We start from the raw sequence: 15,268 nt of genomic DNA on the forward strand, positions 1-15,268 counted from the left end.
ACACTTCCGCGTCTTACGCGTATTTTAGGTTTATTTAAAGCACAAAAAACAACAGCAATTGGGTAAAAATTCGAGCAATCTTTAAGACGATTTTCTAATGGAGAAACACTCGTCGCAGGATGGAACAACCCAAGCTACCGATGCGGATCGTGTATAACGATGATGGCGGATTACAAGTTTCAAAGGGATGCCTCAAGCCACCTATCTAGGCCGTCCATCTGCCGGCCTCGGCGAGATGCAAGGAAGATTGTAAGAAAACGCGCGGTTTTCGGGGATACATAAAAGGCACAGGCTTATCGCAACCTGCTGTATAATCCTTCGTTTAAGACCTTATCGCTTGGTGTTGGTTCAGCGGCGGGCCGATTGATCAACGTTTAAGGAACATCACGGCGAAAAAGCGGCCGCCGCTTTGTTGTAATCGCGTGACAAGCCGTGTTAACTGTTAACGCGTCGATTAGTGAGCGCGACGAAGCTAATACGCCTACACGGTCTTCACGTCGCCCGCACCGGTGGGTAAAAAGTAAAGACGGGTAAATATGATGAGCCCAGAAGGCGACACGAGCGTCGAGCTTGCTGTTGCCAAAATACGCACCAAACCGTGTACGGGCGCTTTTCGCTGATGTGAGTACTTGATGGGTTCGAAACTTGGTTGAGAAATATAACCAGTCTGCGCTCGCCAGTTCGGGGGGGGTTAAAAATAGCTACAAACAAGTGCCTAATTGGCTTTGCTCGTTTCGCGCTGTTTTTTACTCCGCTGGTTAATCAAAGGTCTTCACTTAAGTAAAACCGCCGAGGGTGAAGTCCCTGTCTACGTGCTACAAGCGACACAACATGTGCGGGAAAAACAGATCGCAAAACCTGTCGGACAAGCCGCAGTTATATTTGCTAAGTACAAGTGACATTGTTTTCGAGTTAAAACGAATCGGGGTGAAACGAATAATATTACAGAGGAGGCAGCCAGACAACTAATCCAGTGCTTACTGTCGCGTAGTTCGCACGCGAGCTTCTGGTATCTGTTTTCGTCATCAAGTGACGTCACTCCTACGCCTGGTAAGCAAAGGCAGACAGTCTGCTCTTGGGGTCTGAGTCGCAGTCCTTCATCTTCTTCACCTTAGGCTTGTCCATCGAGTCCTGTACATCATTTGGAGGGTCGTTTTCGTCCTGCCCAACATCGTTGTCTTTTTCCTCCTCCTCGCTCACGTGCTTCCGTTTCTGGCCACCAGGGGCGTCTGCGGGCGTCGACGAAGGCTGCAGCGAGGCTTTAGCGCGATCGTTCCACACCTGCAAGGAGCAAAACAAGAATTTGTCAGATTAAAAGGAAGATTAGGGTGCGATGAGTTGTCGATGTCGAGACTCATCTTCAGACGTCTCGGAGGAGGTCGCTTATGACGTAAGAATTGGGAGTGTTTTAATCTAAATTTGCTGAGTTAATGTGTGAACTTGATTTTAAAACAAGGGTGATTCATGAACGATCATAAATACCCAGGCCACGCACAATTCCACTGATCACAAAAATTTCCCTCAGACATTCACAGGGTTAACTTCAACAATGCCGTATTTTCTTTTTGTCCCATGTATTTGTTCTATCCATACACGCAAACACCAAATTCAAGTCTCGCGTAAAGAAGAACAATTTTGCCGTGTTGTCATCGGCGATGTGTCAAGCTAGCAATAAACTTTGCATTGCGGGGGCGTAGATTCCAGTGCCTTGTAAGGGTTCTGTGAGGTAGTCCTTTCACGCCGCGCATTGACACGTATATGGCGACGGGATGACTAATGGCTGAATCTCGTAGCATATTGTGGGCAGATTGACTTGCTATCGCCGGTTGCTATTGAACTAGCGATAAACGAGGTTTCGGGGCATGGCGCAATCTAATGGTTTCCTAAGTGGAATTTTGGATGGTTAATTGAAAAAAGAATCTGACATAAGCGGCGTTCCAGTGCAAACACGCCTAGGCTTGGAAGAATGTTGACGCGCTTTACAGAAATAACAGTGGCGAACAAATAAAAAAATTCAGTGGCCATTTTTGGTCTCATCTATGTTCGTTCTATGGCACAGGAAATTAACAATAAAAAAGCTTTGTAATTTCATCTATTTCCTGAATTGGATGTTGAGACAGGCGACTCGTCATACAAAAATCTCGTATTGCACCAACAGCACGAGGCGATAAAGAACTTCCCTAATTATGAAAAGATTCGCACTACAAAGTACGCCTTGATGTTTACCAAACAGCGCCGTACGCTTACAAGTTCAAATCCGAAAAAGTAGACAAGGGCGCTGTGTTCGGTCCCCAGACAGCGTTCGACATGGACGTCGATTCGCCGCGTTCCCACGCCAGTTTATTTGCTCACGGGCCGTGAGCTGTAAAGCAGATAACAGCTAGGTGAAAGGGAATGCTGCTCTGGTGTTTCCGGCAAAGCATAAAGCGACCGTGTGCAAATATTGTATGGCGGGTTGGAGCGGGGTTCACTATTTTACACATATATTTATCGCTGTAATCTCTCGCCGTAGCAAGAAAAGGGATTTCGAAATTGGAAAGTCGACCGCACGCATTCCATTGCGTCGGACATCTGGCGCCATCTACGTAACCGGTTTAAACCAGTGCAAAGCTGAATAAAGCTGTATATTCCACACATTAGAAAATCCCTTTCCATAAAACATGTGTCCCGATGTTTCGTTTCTGGTTCACTTAAAGGTCAACATGAAGTGATGGGGGAATAAACAACTTTTCATGTTATCTTATCACCTTTAACAGCCGTTTGAAGCAAGAATTCGGAAAGCGCGTTCGGTATTTTGTGAGAGTATGTTTACAAGTAGTTTTATGTGTTGGGTGAAACCTTACAAGTTCACATCAACTCGTTTCACACAACTTTTGGCATTTGTCCAGCGGGCTAAAGGATCATGTCGAACAACAGGCAACGAAAAATCGTCTTTATTTTTACTCTCGTTTTGACTTGAAAAGCGAAAAGGCTACGCGAAGATTACACAAAATCCTCAAAGAATCTCGTAATGACGACCGGCAGTGCAGCGAAACGTATAATTGCGGGTGGGACGGATTGGTCGGTGGCATGGGAATGCCTGAAAACGTGCTCGATCACAAATCCTGGGAATTCGCACCGTTTAATGTTTGACGGACGCGCGTACTGTGCAATCATAGCCGCCTCCACCGTAAAATTAGGCGGATTACAAGAGAAAATTGTACGCCGCCTTATCGGGATCCGGCTTCCGTATCTCACAGGGATATGTGGCGTTTAACCTGGAAGTTCGATGCGAACGAACTATCTGCATGCATGCGCCCTGAGCGGAATGCTTACGTTCTGAGCCAGATTATCCGAATATCGGCACCGTAGAATGTGGAAAACACTCCAAATACGGTGGCACGGGAAATAACAAAAAAATCCCCTTAAATGTTTCGTATGTGATGTAATGGAATTAGTGTGAATAAGTTTAACGTTAAACAGCATATTGGTGTGTAATTTAGTTAATTGAACGTCTTTTAAGATATTTAGTTTTTGTGTTGCATGTTTTCCCTGCGCCAGCAACCACTATGGTGGCAAGAAAGGACCTAGCCAAGATACACGCAGCGTAAATTGAAAGAATCTAGTCCTATGTAAATTTATGATATAAAACTTGGGGGGGTACAACAACCAAACCCAGCCATTGCGTCAGAACTCGTTCTGGTGTTATTGGATTCTTTGGCCGACATATACCCTTTACACTTAAAACCCAATCTGACCACATTGTTAGACGCGCTTGTCACTCCCCTATCAAATCCCGATTAGTCACAGGGTCAACTATCAACACCTGCCTTAACCGGTTTAAATAATTGGTCAGCTTCATTAGTTCAAAATCGCAAAACTCAGACTTTATATAACGTCATTTAAATATTACGTAACATCATTGGAGCGGGGTTTTATTTCCTAAGGATTTTGCAGTAATTAGGGATAAAAGCATGTTGAATTTAAATTATGCAATGGATTTTTTATAGGCCGAGCTAAAGCACTGACTGTCAACCAATTTTCCTTGCTTAAAGATGTAAAAGGAATAGAATTTATCACCATTTCATCTTTGATTAAGGTTTAGTAAACAGTAAACGGTAAAATTACCGAAATTGGCACGTTTGTTGTCTCAGGTATCAAAGATCGCTACACCCCCGGATAAAGACATTCAAGCCAACTTGTTACGCCACAAATGCTAACCGTGGTTTGTTTTTTCGTTATAGGAATGACGCAGCAATCTTGAGATGATCGCTCGCCGCGAAATTACCTGCATCCCGCGACTGACAAACAAATAAACAGTGACTGGGGCTCTTGGAAACGTCAATAACACTTAAATGCGCCACTCTGGCCCAAATCACCAGGGCTTTGAAATTGGGCAGGCCCTTTTTCTTGTAACATCTCTCTTTCAGGATCTAATCCAATTACGACATCTTTGAGGTATAAAGCGCGCGAATTCTACGCCAATCGCGCCGTTTATTACACGCGGTTTTGAAGCAGCCATTCCTTGCCTTTAAAGGCCAGTGAGCCGCTGGTAGAAGATTAACGTTATAATTGCTTGCGGTTTGCGCTGTCAGGGCGGATGGTTAGCCTTGGGAATAGCGGGCACAAATTGGACAGTCGTAATCGCTTAAAACCCATCTGGCTTACTCTTAAGCGCCCAATTGGCAAGGCAGAGGTGCCTATGATTGCCTGCCGATATTTCTAAACGGCAATTAGCGGGCATCCTTAAAAGAGCACCGCGGTCCTTAACGCACATTTAAGTCGGGAGGAAATTCGTGGAAGCCCTGAATTTCGTTCATCGCCGACTTTTAAGGATTTGCGGCCGTATTTCGTTGACGGAAATGGTTATGCAACGGTTGATCAGAAAGAATGCACTTTTAACCAACAATTTGAATACGGAATTTCGTGGTTGGGTTTGCTGGGTGTGATTTATGTCTCATGCAGTTTTCAAAATTATTTACACTGATTACAATGAGGCGAATGCGCACTGCCATTGAGAAAACACAACAGTTCATAGGTGTTACTGATTTAGAGCTAAAATCAGACAGATTTACACCTATGCTACCCACAATACAATATTACTAAACTATACACAACAACAGTAGAGAAAAAACGTCAGAAATTTGACTGCAGGAATCAGCCTTTGCAGGTCGGTAACCGACGGATTAATATTTCTTTAATTAAGATCTTATACTGGTGTGATCGCCTTTTACTCCTTTTGGAGCTCTAGGAATGCTACACACAACAATATAGCTATGGCGGTGGTAATTGGGGCATGCATTTGCAAAATTTTAGGAATAAATAGGTTACGGCATTGCTTTCGTAGCGTGAGAATTGAGCCTGTTATGAGGATTTGAATGGCTACACCTGTTACAGTGGGCATTTTCCGCGACAAATAGTTACTTGTGATTGGAGTAAAAAAAGGTAAATGGCCACCACACAGATTTCTGCACAGTTTCCTCCAACTTACGGTTCTGTCGTCAGGTGTGAGTGCGCGGAAGTCCTGGATGGCAATCTTCCTAACTTCCACTCCATCTAACTCCGGATTATCATCCTGGATGCGGTCGATGTTCTCCTCGATGTAAAGCTGAACTCCGCTTGTTTTTCTGCACAAAAAGCAGAATCGTGAACTTCGATTACGCTAAAAAATCAGGAGTTAAAAAAATGAATAAAACAGGAATTAAAGTACGGTCTTTGAATTTTCGTACGTAAAATGCTGGTATTTTTTCAAATTTAAATCTAATGATTGTGGCATCAGTTTAATATAAACGAAAGCATTTCACGTTGAATTATTTCACAATTTAGAAAACCACGGTGTTCACAGTTTACTTTCCTATCCTAACAACAAAATTTACAAAAAAATCTCATTTCAGTTTCAAAAAATCGACATACGTCGAATGATTATCGAGACGATATTAAGTTTTTCGCTTGAATATCGTTATCGCCGGCAGGTTTATCCCCACCTCGGTCCGCTTGCGTCGTTGAGTTTTTCCTTCAACACCGGAACATCGACCGCTTTCTCGTCATCGTCGGGTTTGCAGCGCGGCCCTTGTTTCTTCGGTTTAGGCGTAGATGTCAAGTTCAGCTTGGTGGTAAATAATGTGGATTGGGCGGACTGCACATAAAAGTGGGACATGTGTTAAGGGATGAACTTGTGGTTATTTCGGTAGAGCATAGCTAATGAGACAGTATCCGCCACTTAGTGTAATATGCAAGATTTAGGATTAGGAAAAGGCGACTTAGAATTGCTGCTGAGTTCGGTATTTCTACATTTGTTTGTTAAAATGCGTAATGTGAATTCAAGTATGCACGTTTCGTTTTAACTTCTTTCATACGTGAGAATCAAATCGTGCACGTGAAAAGAGTCATCTCCTGTTTGTAGGTCGCAGCTGAATTACGATATTTGTACGGGCAGTAATTCTGACTCCTCGTCGTTAATACATGATTTGGTCGCTTTAAATTAGGATTTTTTGTTCGTATTTTCAGATAAATCTGCGATCAAAGGTAAAACAACAGAAACAAGTAAGCGGACAAAGACTCCAACCTTTTGTTTCTTGGCCGAATCTTTGCCTTTCGTTTTACGGGAGCCCGAGTCGGAGCCGAGAGGTGGTCGACGGGTTTGTGTGGGCGTTGTTCTCTTGATGTTGTCCAACACACCGCCGCCAGATGTCGCTGCAGGCGCAGCTGATGACGTGGTTGATTTCTGAAGAAAGTTTGGTAAGCTCAATAAACGATGGATGTAATTTATTCACAAATACCGGATACAATTTTGTACATTTATTATTTTTTCGGCTACAATACTTTCAAATCCATTGCTATCTGAAGTCGGCAAGACAGATTTTGGAAGAATTAGGGGTATCAGGGATGTTTGGGTTCATAAACCACATTGTATGAGCGGTTACGTGTACAACCGCACTAAAGTAGTTTTCTGCGGTGCCATCCTAACCGCGAAGTGGCGGTACATTGGGCAGTATATAACTTTTAATTGAGCTATTTTCGTGCCAGTGAGTTTGCAGATTGGCGCCGAGGTCTTCAATCACCGTAAACAACTAAATGTCTGACAAATCACGCGAACGCAATTAACCTGAACCGTATAAACCGGCTTCCAATTCCTACTGACATTTGCGGCGAGTGGTGGGTTTCCGCGATATCCGCCATAGACGGCGCAAACCAGAATAGACCCATTTATAACGTGCTGCAAGAACGATCTCTAGACCCTTGCGGGAAAAAGAACTAGTCTAAAATTGGGCGACCGTTGATCAGGTAAAATGAGCAGCAAAAAAGACAAGCGTTCTGGAAAATATGCGACCAGTTACGTCATCCGTAAATAACAACATGCTTGATATAGGCGGAACGAGACAACTCTTCACCAATTTCGCTAAACCACAAATCTGCGAAAAACGCGGTTAGCGTGGATCGGTTGAGCTAATCAGAAGATCCGGAACTTGGGGGACGGGGGGTTAGTGCCGAGGTGCACTCGTGGAAATGAGTAAATGCTACTGGGGCAAGTGTTAGGGTCTGTGTTTCGAGCCGTGAAACCCACAACAATATTTCTGTGCGATACCAAGTATTTATAGGTGGCGCAGCTGCAAGAGGAAAATTATTACGATTAACGCTTGTTGCGGCTGTTTTAGGCAAGCTGTTTGCTGACACCAGAACTTGGATTTTGCCCAAATGCAGATTTGAGTCAAAACATGCCGATTTTTTTAACGAATTGTTTTTTTACTTTTATGCTATCGTACCTTGAACGGATTCCGCCTGGTTCCAGCAAGCTGTGATGACAAAGAACGACCCGACTTCGGTTTTACTTCGGGTTCTGCATGAGAATAAACGAATGTTGTTATAATTATAAACATGCCGGACCAGGGTACCATGATTCAACACTATCGACACAATATCTAATGATGTTTCTTACTTAGCAACATATTACCCTATTATATGTAAACAGGTAAACATATACTAAAACATATATTAACGTTTGCCTCAAGCGAAAACAACATTTCAAATAAAAATTGCTGGCTACGTACCCGCTTCCGTTGGAGGGCGCTGAGAAGCCGACATGACCTCGACGTCAGAGTCCCGGTCAGCAAACCGTGACGCCTGCGATGACGTCACTGATGCGGGAGGATGCGTTCGTCGCTTCGTCCATTCGGTCTCCGACGCACTGTATCTGTTCGTAAAATATGAAGTTAATTATTTTTTCTGTTTGATTCAGTTTAGAAAGATTAGTGTTGACAAGTTGGCAGTTATAGATAGTAGTCAGGGCTACAACAACGGAAGCCTGGACTACAACATGAGCACACTGCTCGAAATTGGCTAAAATAACTATTATTGATATTTGAAGGCTCAAAAGTCAAGCAGGTTAAAGCAAAGTGTTCAACTTTACCCGGACTGTAGTTCGGATCTAAAATCTTCAGCTTCTTCATCTTCGTCACTTCCATCTTCCTCATCAACGCTCATCTTCTTATTTTGCTCCCGGATGGCAGCTTCCATCTCATCCCGTGCCCTATCTTGCGCCACCTAAGGAAGAATTCATGGTTATAAACGAAGATTTTGGTTAATTCCAAAAAGTCATGTTGGTTTCTAATTTCAAGTGTTCTTAACGAACAATTAAAAGCCATTTGATTTACGCACAAAAAAAACATGTTTAAAAGTTAATAGTTGTTTAAAATTGCTCATTGCAGTGTCCGTTTCATAGCAAAAGTTGCCGCATACGAAGCAATACAAAACCAAATGGTAGAACGAAAGTTCCCCTTTTGCTGATATTTTGCTCCGTGGCGACACCGCGTGTAGATGAGTTCAACAAAACAAAATCGGTTTATTTACCTCAGTCAACCTTTGCGCGAGCATGATTTTTCTGATCCTTGATGCATATTTGATAGCGAGGTTCACGGAGGCTGCGGTTGGCATGAGACCACAAACCTCGTGTGCCTGAAATTCCTGGTCGGTCTTGCAGAGCAGCTGAAAGAAACATAATCCAAGATTAATATGTTTTAACTCTTTTACGTTGCATGCGGCTATGGAATGTTCCTATAACTATAAATTGATTCCAAATTTTCCAGGACCAACGTTGTAAATAACGCCTATATTACGCGCCGATGCATCAGTTACCCCTAAAACGTCACAGAATAATCGTTATTATACACTAAACAAAACTCGCGATACACTATCATGTCCTCCTACAACAACAATGGATGACTTACGGCGAACAACTTCATTAGAGTTCGTTGCGCGTTCAGCTGAGATTTCTGTTTCGTTTCCGCATCTTCCTCATAACCACGAGACGTCAAGTAGTCGGTGTATGAAAACATGAGGCGAGTCCTCCAATATTCTTCCTGCAGAAAAATAGTTGTAGAGATTTTGGTCGTTTTGAAAGCGTCTATTTAGCTGAGGTTACTGTGTTTCATTTAAACTCACCGTTCAACTTATTTGTGGGAAAGATACACACGAAAGTTGCTACAGTAACATGAAACTAGTGTACACCAAATAAAATTCGGTGTATACTTCCCAGAGTCCAATATTGGGTTTTTCGATAAACGTTTAACGTTGTACCATTTCTATGAGACGCAACTGGTCCGAGTTTCTAAGCACATTAATCAAATCAAAACCACAGTTAAAGTAGCGCCAACCCCAGCCTCTTTTATCAAAATCGTGTTTAAACGAACAACAACACAACACAGTCAAGTACTTAAAGAACAATATTTTAGAAACTTGCGTGGAAAAATTAACAGCTTACCTCATATGTTCCTTTGTCATTGTCGACGTCACAGTAGGGCATTTTGTATGAGAGCACGGTTAGCGTGGGACGGGGTAATGTTTGTGGGTAGTTCAATCCCTTGCAGAGAATACAGCGGACTTGCTGTGGGTCTTGATGCAATCCAACCACCCAGTAATGATCATAACGACTCTTTGTCTGTCAATTTAAAAACAGAAAGTTTTAAACACGAGATCAATATTTTCTTGTTTTCAGTAAAAGCTTTTGACCTTGAAAATATCTATCATGTTACTGATGGTTAAAAAGCACGACATGTTTTTGGAACTTTTATGAGAGAGCAGAAAAGTTTTACATATTGTATGTCCCTGTTAAACTTGAAAATTATGTGTTTATTGTTAAATTTGAATCATGTGTTGATGGTAAATTAATACATTTTATACCAAACTACCAAACTATTTTTAAATAAAGAAATGATGCAGCTTTGTTAAGGAATAAAAATTATTGCTTTATAAACAAGAACATCTGAAACAATGGACCCGCTGCACGCGACCCAACATATTTGGACAAACAGCAGCTCCAAGGTCATCACCAAGGGCACTGATACAAGAAGTCCTATCTTCAAACTATCGTCCCATCACCTTCAACTCTAACCAATATAACCAATATAACCACCAGAACACTTCTACCCTCACCTCTTTCCTGGTGTTTAACACATTGGTCCACGTGGCACAGAACGAGCGGTTCATCAACCGAACGACGCCGCTGCTGTCGACACTTGCTGGGGTTCCTTCACTCGTGAATCCCAACCAGATTAGGGTGGAGCCTGAACTTATGGGAAGAGGATTCCCTCCAACCACTTTTTTGGGCTTGCATCCAGAACCAGCTCCGACCTCGAGGAGCATGAAACCGAGGCACTGGTTGTTGCCAAATCCTTTGGGTAACGTTAAGAATGCATTTACGACGCAGTGTTTCACATAACTTTTTAGGGATTGCTTAAAATGTACTTTTTTGCATTGGGCAAATACACGACCGAAATTCTTAACTAAATCAACAAAAACACGACAACTTGTGACAGAAGGTCTTAAAAACTACACTGCACGCAATAAACCACACCATTTAACAGCAAGCGAATCAATGTAGCAAATACGTATTGTCTACCTAATGGTATAATAACTATGTAGAATAACATGGGTACGAAAGTTAGTAAATAGTAAAAACATAATCGCGAAGAAAACATAACATACGACGGACAATACGCGGGCCTTTGGGCTCCTCTTTATGCGTGTAGTTTTTTACATACCTTGCGTGATATGATAAGCGATCAAAAGTTGATCCGTGTGCGCTGCCATGGCAACGACAGGTCCGGGCAGACTGAAGATCTGACGCTGCGTTCCTCCAAGTGCAAAGAGACGTACTTGCATCGCGTCGGTGCAAACAGCAACCCAACAATCACCTTTGACAAAGACGCAGGTGATAATGCAGTGGTAAGGAAGCATGAAAAGTTATTAAGATGTAGATTTGTGGCGAGCAGTTTTCATGTAGTGAATTAAAAATGAATTTAATATTCTTGTAACACCCACCTATAGTAATGCATTCTATGTCTTCTCCTTCGGGCATATCCACGCTCCACTGTTTGTTGTTGTCCCAGGAGGAGAAGTGAATGCATTTCAATTTGCTGAAAAAAATAATTCGTGTTTCAAAAAATAAAAGTTGGCGTGTTTTTTGGGGGTAAAAAGAAGTACATTTGAACACGTAACTAAAAATAATTTAATTTTAGTGGCCATTTAACAAAAACATTTCTCCATAATTAGGTATAACTGTTCATAACATAACACTCATGTGATATGAACGGTTGCAGTTGTTTCCCAGTTTAAAAGGTACAAACACAAGCGTTAATAAAAACACCAAACCCATCGTACCTCGGTTGATCTCCGTCTGCTTCTGCAGCAAGCACCGCAGCACTACGGGACATATCTGCCATCGTAAATCGTTCGTTGTTTGTGAGGTGGAGGGGGTGGTGAGTCTGCGCGTCGTGAAACTCGATGTCGATTGCGTGTTCGATGTCGTCGTTGTAACACCGAATCACACCAACCGAATTCCAAACCTTGAGTAAACACGTTTATTGCAATGGGGAAGTTTTCTGGATGCTAAGCAAAATTTTGAGAAGAAATAAATTGCTATTTCAAGGCTCAAACAGCAGAAGTCTATTCAAAATCTTTCAACGTGCCTTTTTAACGTAATTAGCTTTGACGAGTCCGTCAGTAATCATTTCGCATTGTAAATTTTATGAGCTGTTAACATTAAAACATAAACTTTGGTATTGTCCTTTTACCTGAATCAAAGCCAAATATCCAAATCACTTCCTTATGTGTAAAACCAATTTAAAAATGACTTTAATTTCACGTTAAATATATATCGTACCATAAACCTATGGGACAAGTGAACAGGAGTTGAACTGGGTTGAAAAGGTGGCTGCATTGAGCTCGGCTGGGCTTTGCTTGCAATCGCCCCAGTGAGACCGGTTGCAACTGACGACGCGTCATCTTCAAGTTCGAGCTTTTTGGGATCAGCCGGTGGCGGGATGGATGGTGGAGCCAAGTCGAAATTGTCGTCGCCAAGAATCTCAAGGGTAGATGGTATTGGTGCTACAAGACAGTGTATGAACGAGTAAGGAAATGGAAGACTTTATTTCGGATATAAGCAAGGAAAGTGAAAAAATAAATCCGGTTTAATGAGCAACTCCTGTGTAGAATCAGAAGTCATTTGTTTGAATAGTTTTTTCTCGATATATGCTTGAAGGCATCATTAGTATCACTGACTCTAATAGATTTAGGATTTGAAAAGTGCTATGCAGGGTAATGAGTTAAAAATTTTAGTGCGACAAATACGATAAGGCAGCAATAACAATAAAGAAAAACTGCAAATACATTGAAGTCATCTATACAGGCCTTGTAGACATAAGACGCTTAATTATTGCATGTGTTTTTTTACGTAGATCTGCAGCTTGTGATCCTTTGCGTGAGGCTATGTCACTTTCGTCGTCACTGTCGTCCAATAATCTATTTCGTTTCTTTTGCGTCGGAACTTCTCCCTGTAAAAAGACAATGTATGTAATATAGAGGTATATAAGATCAAGCATCAATCCGCAACGACTCAAATACATACATTTTGTCATAGTAGGTTGAATCTCAGAGATAAGCACGGTATGGCAACCTGTCCATTTGCAACGGCTCATACTAACATATATTTGGGGGTGTCACACCCACATATGCAAAAAATATTTACGATACATGTGTAATTATTAAATCTACGGAATCACGGACTGAGCAGAAACTCGACGGTAGTTTAAACAGTTTTTGTTTTTACTCCTTTCTTATCTTCTTCAGCCATCAGGTCAAGCATCATGTTGTCGTCATCATCGTCAAACAATGCGTCGATCTCGCTCTGACGATTGTCCTGACATAATTCAAAATACGTGCAAATATTAGAACACAATTTGGAGGCAATTGTTCAAAGAAATCGGCTTAGTTTTCAGGATTTGGGTATGATGGTGGGATCCATTAAGTTTGAAACATGTTGAAGTTACCTTCTTTGTGGGTTGCTCTGACAACACAACATTTTCCAGGACCCCAATCTGGCCGTTATTGTCGGAAAAAGCAAGGGTGTTGTTTTCTAGGGGATTCCAAGCAATGGTGCAGACACATGCTTTGTGTGGAACTTGCAGACTGAAAAACAAATATGAAGACATATAACAAAAAAAATATTAAAAAGAGAAATATTAATATGCAATTACTCATACTTGAATAAGATTTAAAAAAAAAATTTAGCAAATATTTCTACATAGATTTCCAACTATGATCATATTTTGTTGCATAAAACTTACGTTCGAACACACTCCTGTGTTTCTGCGTCCCAAACAACGACCCAACCATCTGCAGTTGCTCCAGCCACAAAACGTCCACACAGTGAAAATGCACAACACTGGAATTTCTACAAACCACACAAACATCAATTGTGTCAACAATGCTTTATATTTCAGGTTCAGATAACTATTATTTATCCACAAAACCTTATATATAGCTAAATTGTAGATTTAGAGTCATATAAGGTTCTTTTGACAAAGAACCTACTTATTGCAACCAATTAAGTAAAAATTACCTTTGTTGTAACGTCTGTTTTAAATGACTGTGCAAGCTGCCATGTCAGCCTTGAATAAATACCAACCCCATCGCTCAAAGGCACAACAATATCCTCACCAGTTGCTGGCCTCCAACAAATCCTTTGAAATTATTGTGTAAATTAGTTTTGAAACTTAATGTGCAGATACTGCAGTAATTGCCACTTACTTTCCCATACTTTCGGAGTTTCCAACATCATTTGAAGGTTTTATCACAGACACCGATTGAATGCACTCCTGAAGGACATGGGACATTCAATTATTATTAGCAAAGATAAAAAAGATTGAATAGCTTTAACATCTACAGTGTAGAAAAAATACAATTATGGTTATAACACGCTACCTGATTTGACAGGTCCCAAATTTTCAACTTTCCATCACAACTCACTGACGCCTGAGAAAAAAGTTAAGTATATTAAATGGTCACAAGTACTAGACATCAATATTAATGTAAATATACCAAATATTCGTCCATCGGGTCCAATGCAACACTTAAAACCGGTGCTTGGTGGCCAAGAAAGCATTTTTGTTTTCCTGACTCCATCAGCATCACTTTCAGGTCAAAATCACTGCAAGAGTAAAACAGAATATTTAATATTCTCTGCATTGCAAACAAGATAATTCGAATGCAAAATGCCAAAGAAACAACCTGCATTTCCTAGTTTTAGTCTCACCTGGAACCTGCAGCAACAAACTTCTTTGACTCAGATACAGCCAAACATGTTGGGGTCCCTGTAAATCTTGCCAGGATTCCATCTTGTTCCCCCTTGGGGAACTCATAGCGGTCTACAGAGTTACTATCAGATCCAACATAGAGAGTTGCACCCTGCCACAAAATAAACAAATATTGTAGAAATATTGACCAAATTGATTTAAAATGTCAATTGGTGGTAATGTGATCATCATACATTTCGTTTGAAAGAACAAACTTATTTTTGGTGAAACACCTTTTACAAAACCAAAAGTTTTAAAAAGGTCAATCAACCCTTTTCTAAACAAAATAGATAATCTTGAGACCATACAGTCCAGCACTCAGAACAAAGTTGGTCCGGTATGTTGTTGACATAAACCATGAATATTCTTACCTTGATTGCAACACTGTGCACTTGATCTCCAAGCCTCAATGTCTTTGGTTCATCATCATCAGCTCCATTCCAAATCTTCACAGATCCCTCAAAACCACAAGAAACCAGATACCTGCAAACATGTCATCTTGTTTTCTTGGGAACATATAAGTTGCTACTGTTTAAGCTGATGTGAAAACACCATAAACTCACTTTCCAGTCTCATCGTAGCATAAGTCTGTTATTCCTTCACTGTGCCCTATCCGAATGTTCAGATCCTTTGAAGACATTGCCAAATAGGTCTAATGTGCG

The 15,268-nt window shown here is 41.3% G+C and overlaps 1 protein-coding gene across 1 annotated transcript; it reads right to left on the minus strand.

Annotated features, from left to right (window-relative positions):
* Window positions 1–856: 856 nt before the first annotated feature.
* Window positions 857–15,268, minus strand: LOC145897766 (WD repeat and HMG-box DNA-binding protein 1-like). The gene is made up of 26 exons (XM_082986200.1): window positions 15,170–15,268; window positions 14,978–15,089; window positions 14,567–14,718; window positions 14,353–14,461; window positions 14,236–14,286; window positions 14,062–14,129; window positions 13,874–13,994; window positions 13,599–13,705; window positions 13,302–13,440; window positions 13,082–13,171; window positions 12,707–12,806; window positions 12,137–12,360; window positions 11,635–11,819; window positions 11,296–11,390; window positions 11,016–11,168; window positions 10,408–10,646; window positions 9,737–9,913; window positions 9,204–9,335; window positions 8,827–8,961; window positions 8,387–8,520; window positions 8,028–8,170; window positions 7,743–7,816; window positions 6,545–6,703; window positions 5,964–6,115; window positions 5,471–5,606; window positions 857–1,281 (listed from the first exon to the last, which is right to left on the minus strand). The coding sequence occupies exons 1-26, from the start codon at window positions 15,244–15,246 to the stop codon at window positions 1,042–1,044; spliced, it is 3,504 nt and encodes a 1,167-aa protein (XP_082842326.1). The 5' UTR covers window positions 15,247–15,268; the 3' UTR covers window positions 857–1,041.

This window comes from Ascidia mentula, chromosome 4, assembly GCF_947561715.1.
Source record: "Ascidia mentula chromosome 4, kaAscMent1.1, whole genome shotgun sequence".
Taxonomy (NCBI): domain Eukaryota; kingdom Metazoa; phylum Chordata; class Ascidiacea; order Phlebobranchia; family Ascidiidae; genus Ascidia; species Ascidia mentula.

Excerpts from the sequence above, each read along its gene's own strand:
- LOC145897766 (XM_082986200.1), bottom strand. The coding sequence starts at position 15,246 with ATGTCTTCAAAGGATCTGAACATTCGGATAGGGCACAGTGAAGGAATA. Across the intron at positions 15,090-15,169 it reads TGCTACGATGAGACTGGAAA|GTATCTGGTTTCTTGTGGTT; the intron begins GTGAGTTTATGG and ends ACATGTTTGCAG. Across the intron at positions 8,171-8,386 it reads AGATCCGAACTACAGTCCGG|ATACAGTGCGTCGGAGACCG; the intron begins GTAAAGTTGAAC and ends TTTTACGAACAG.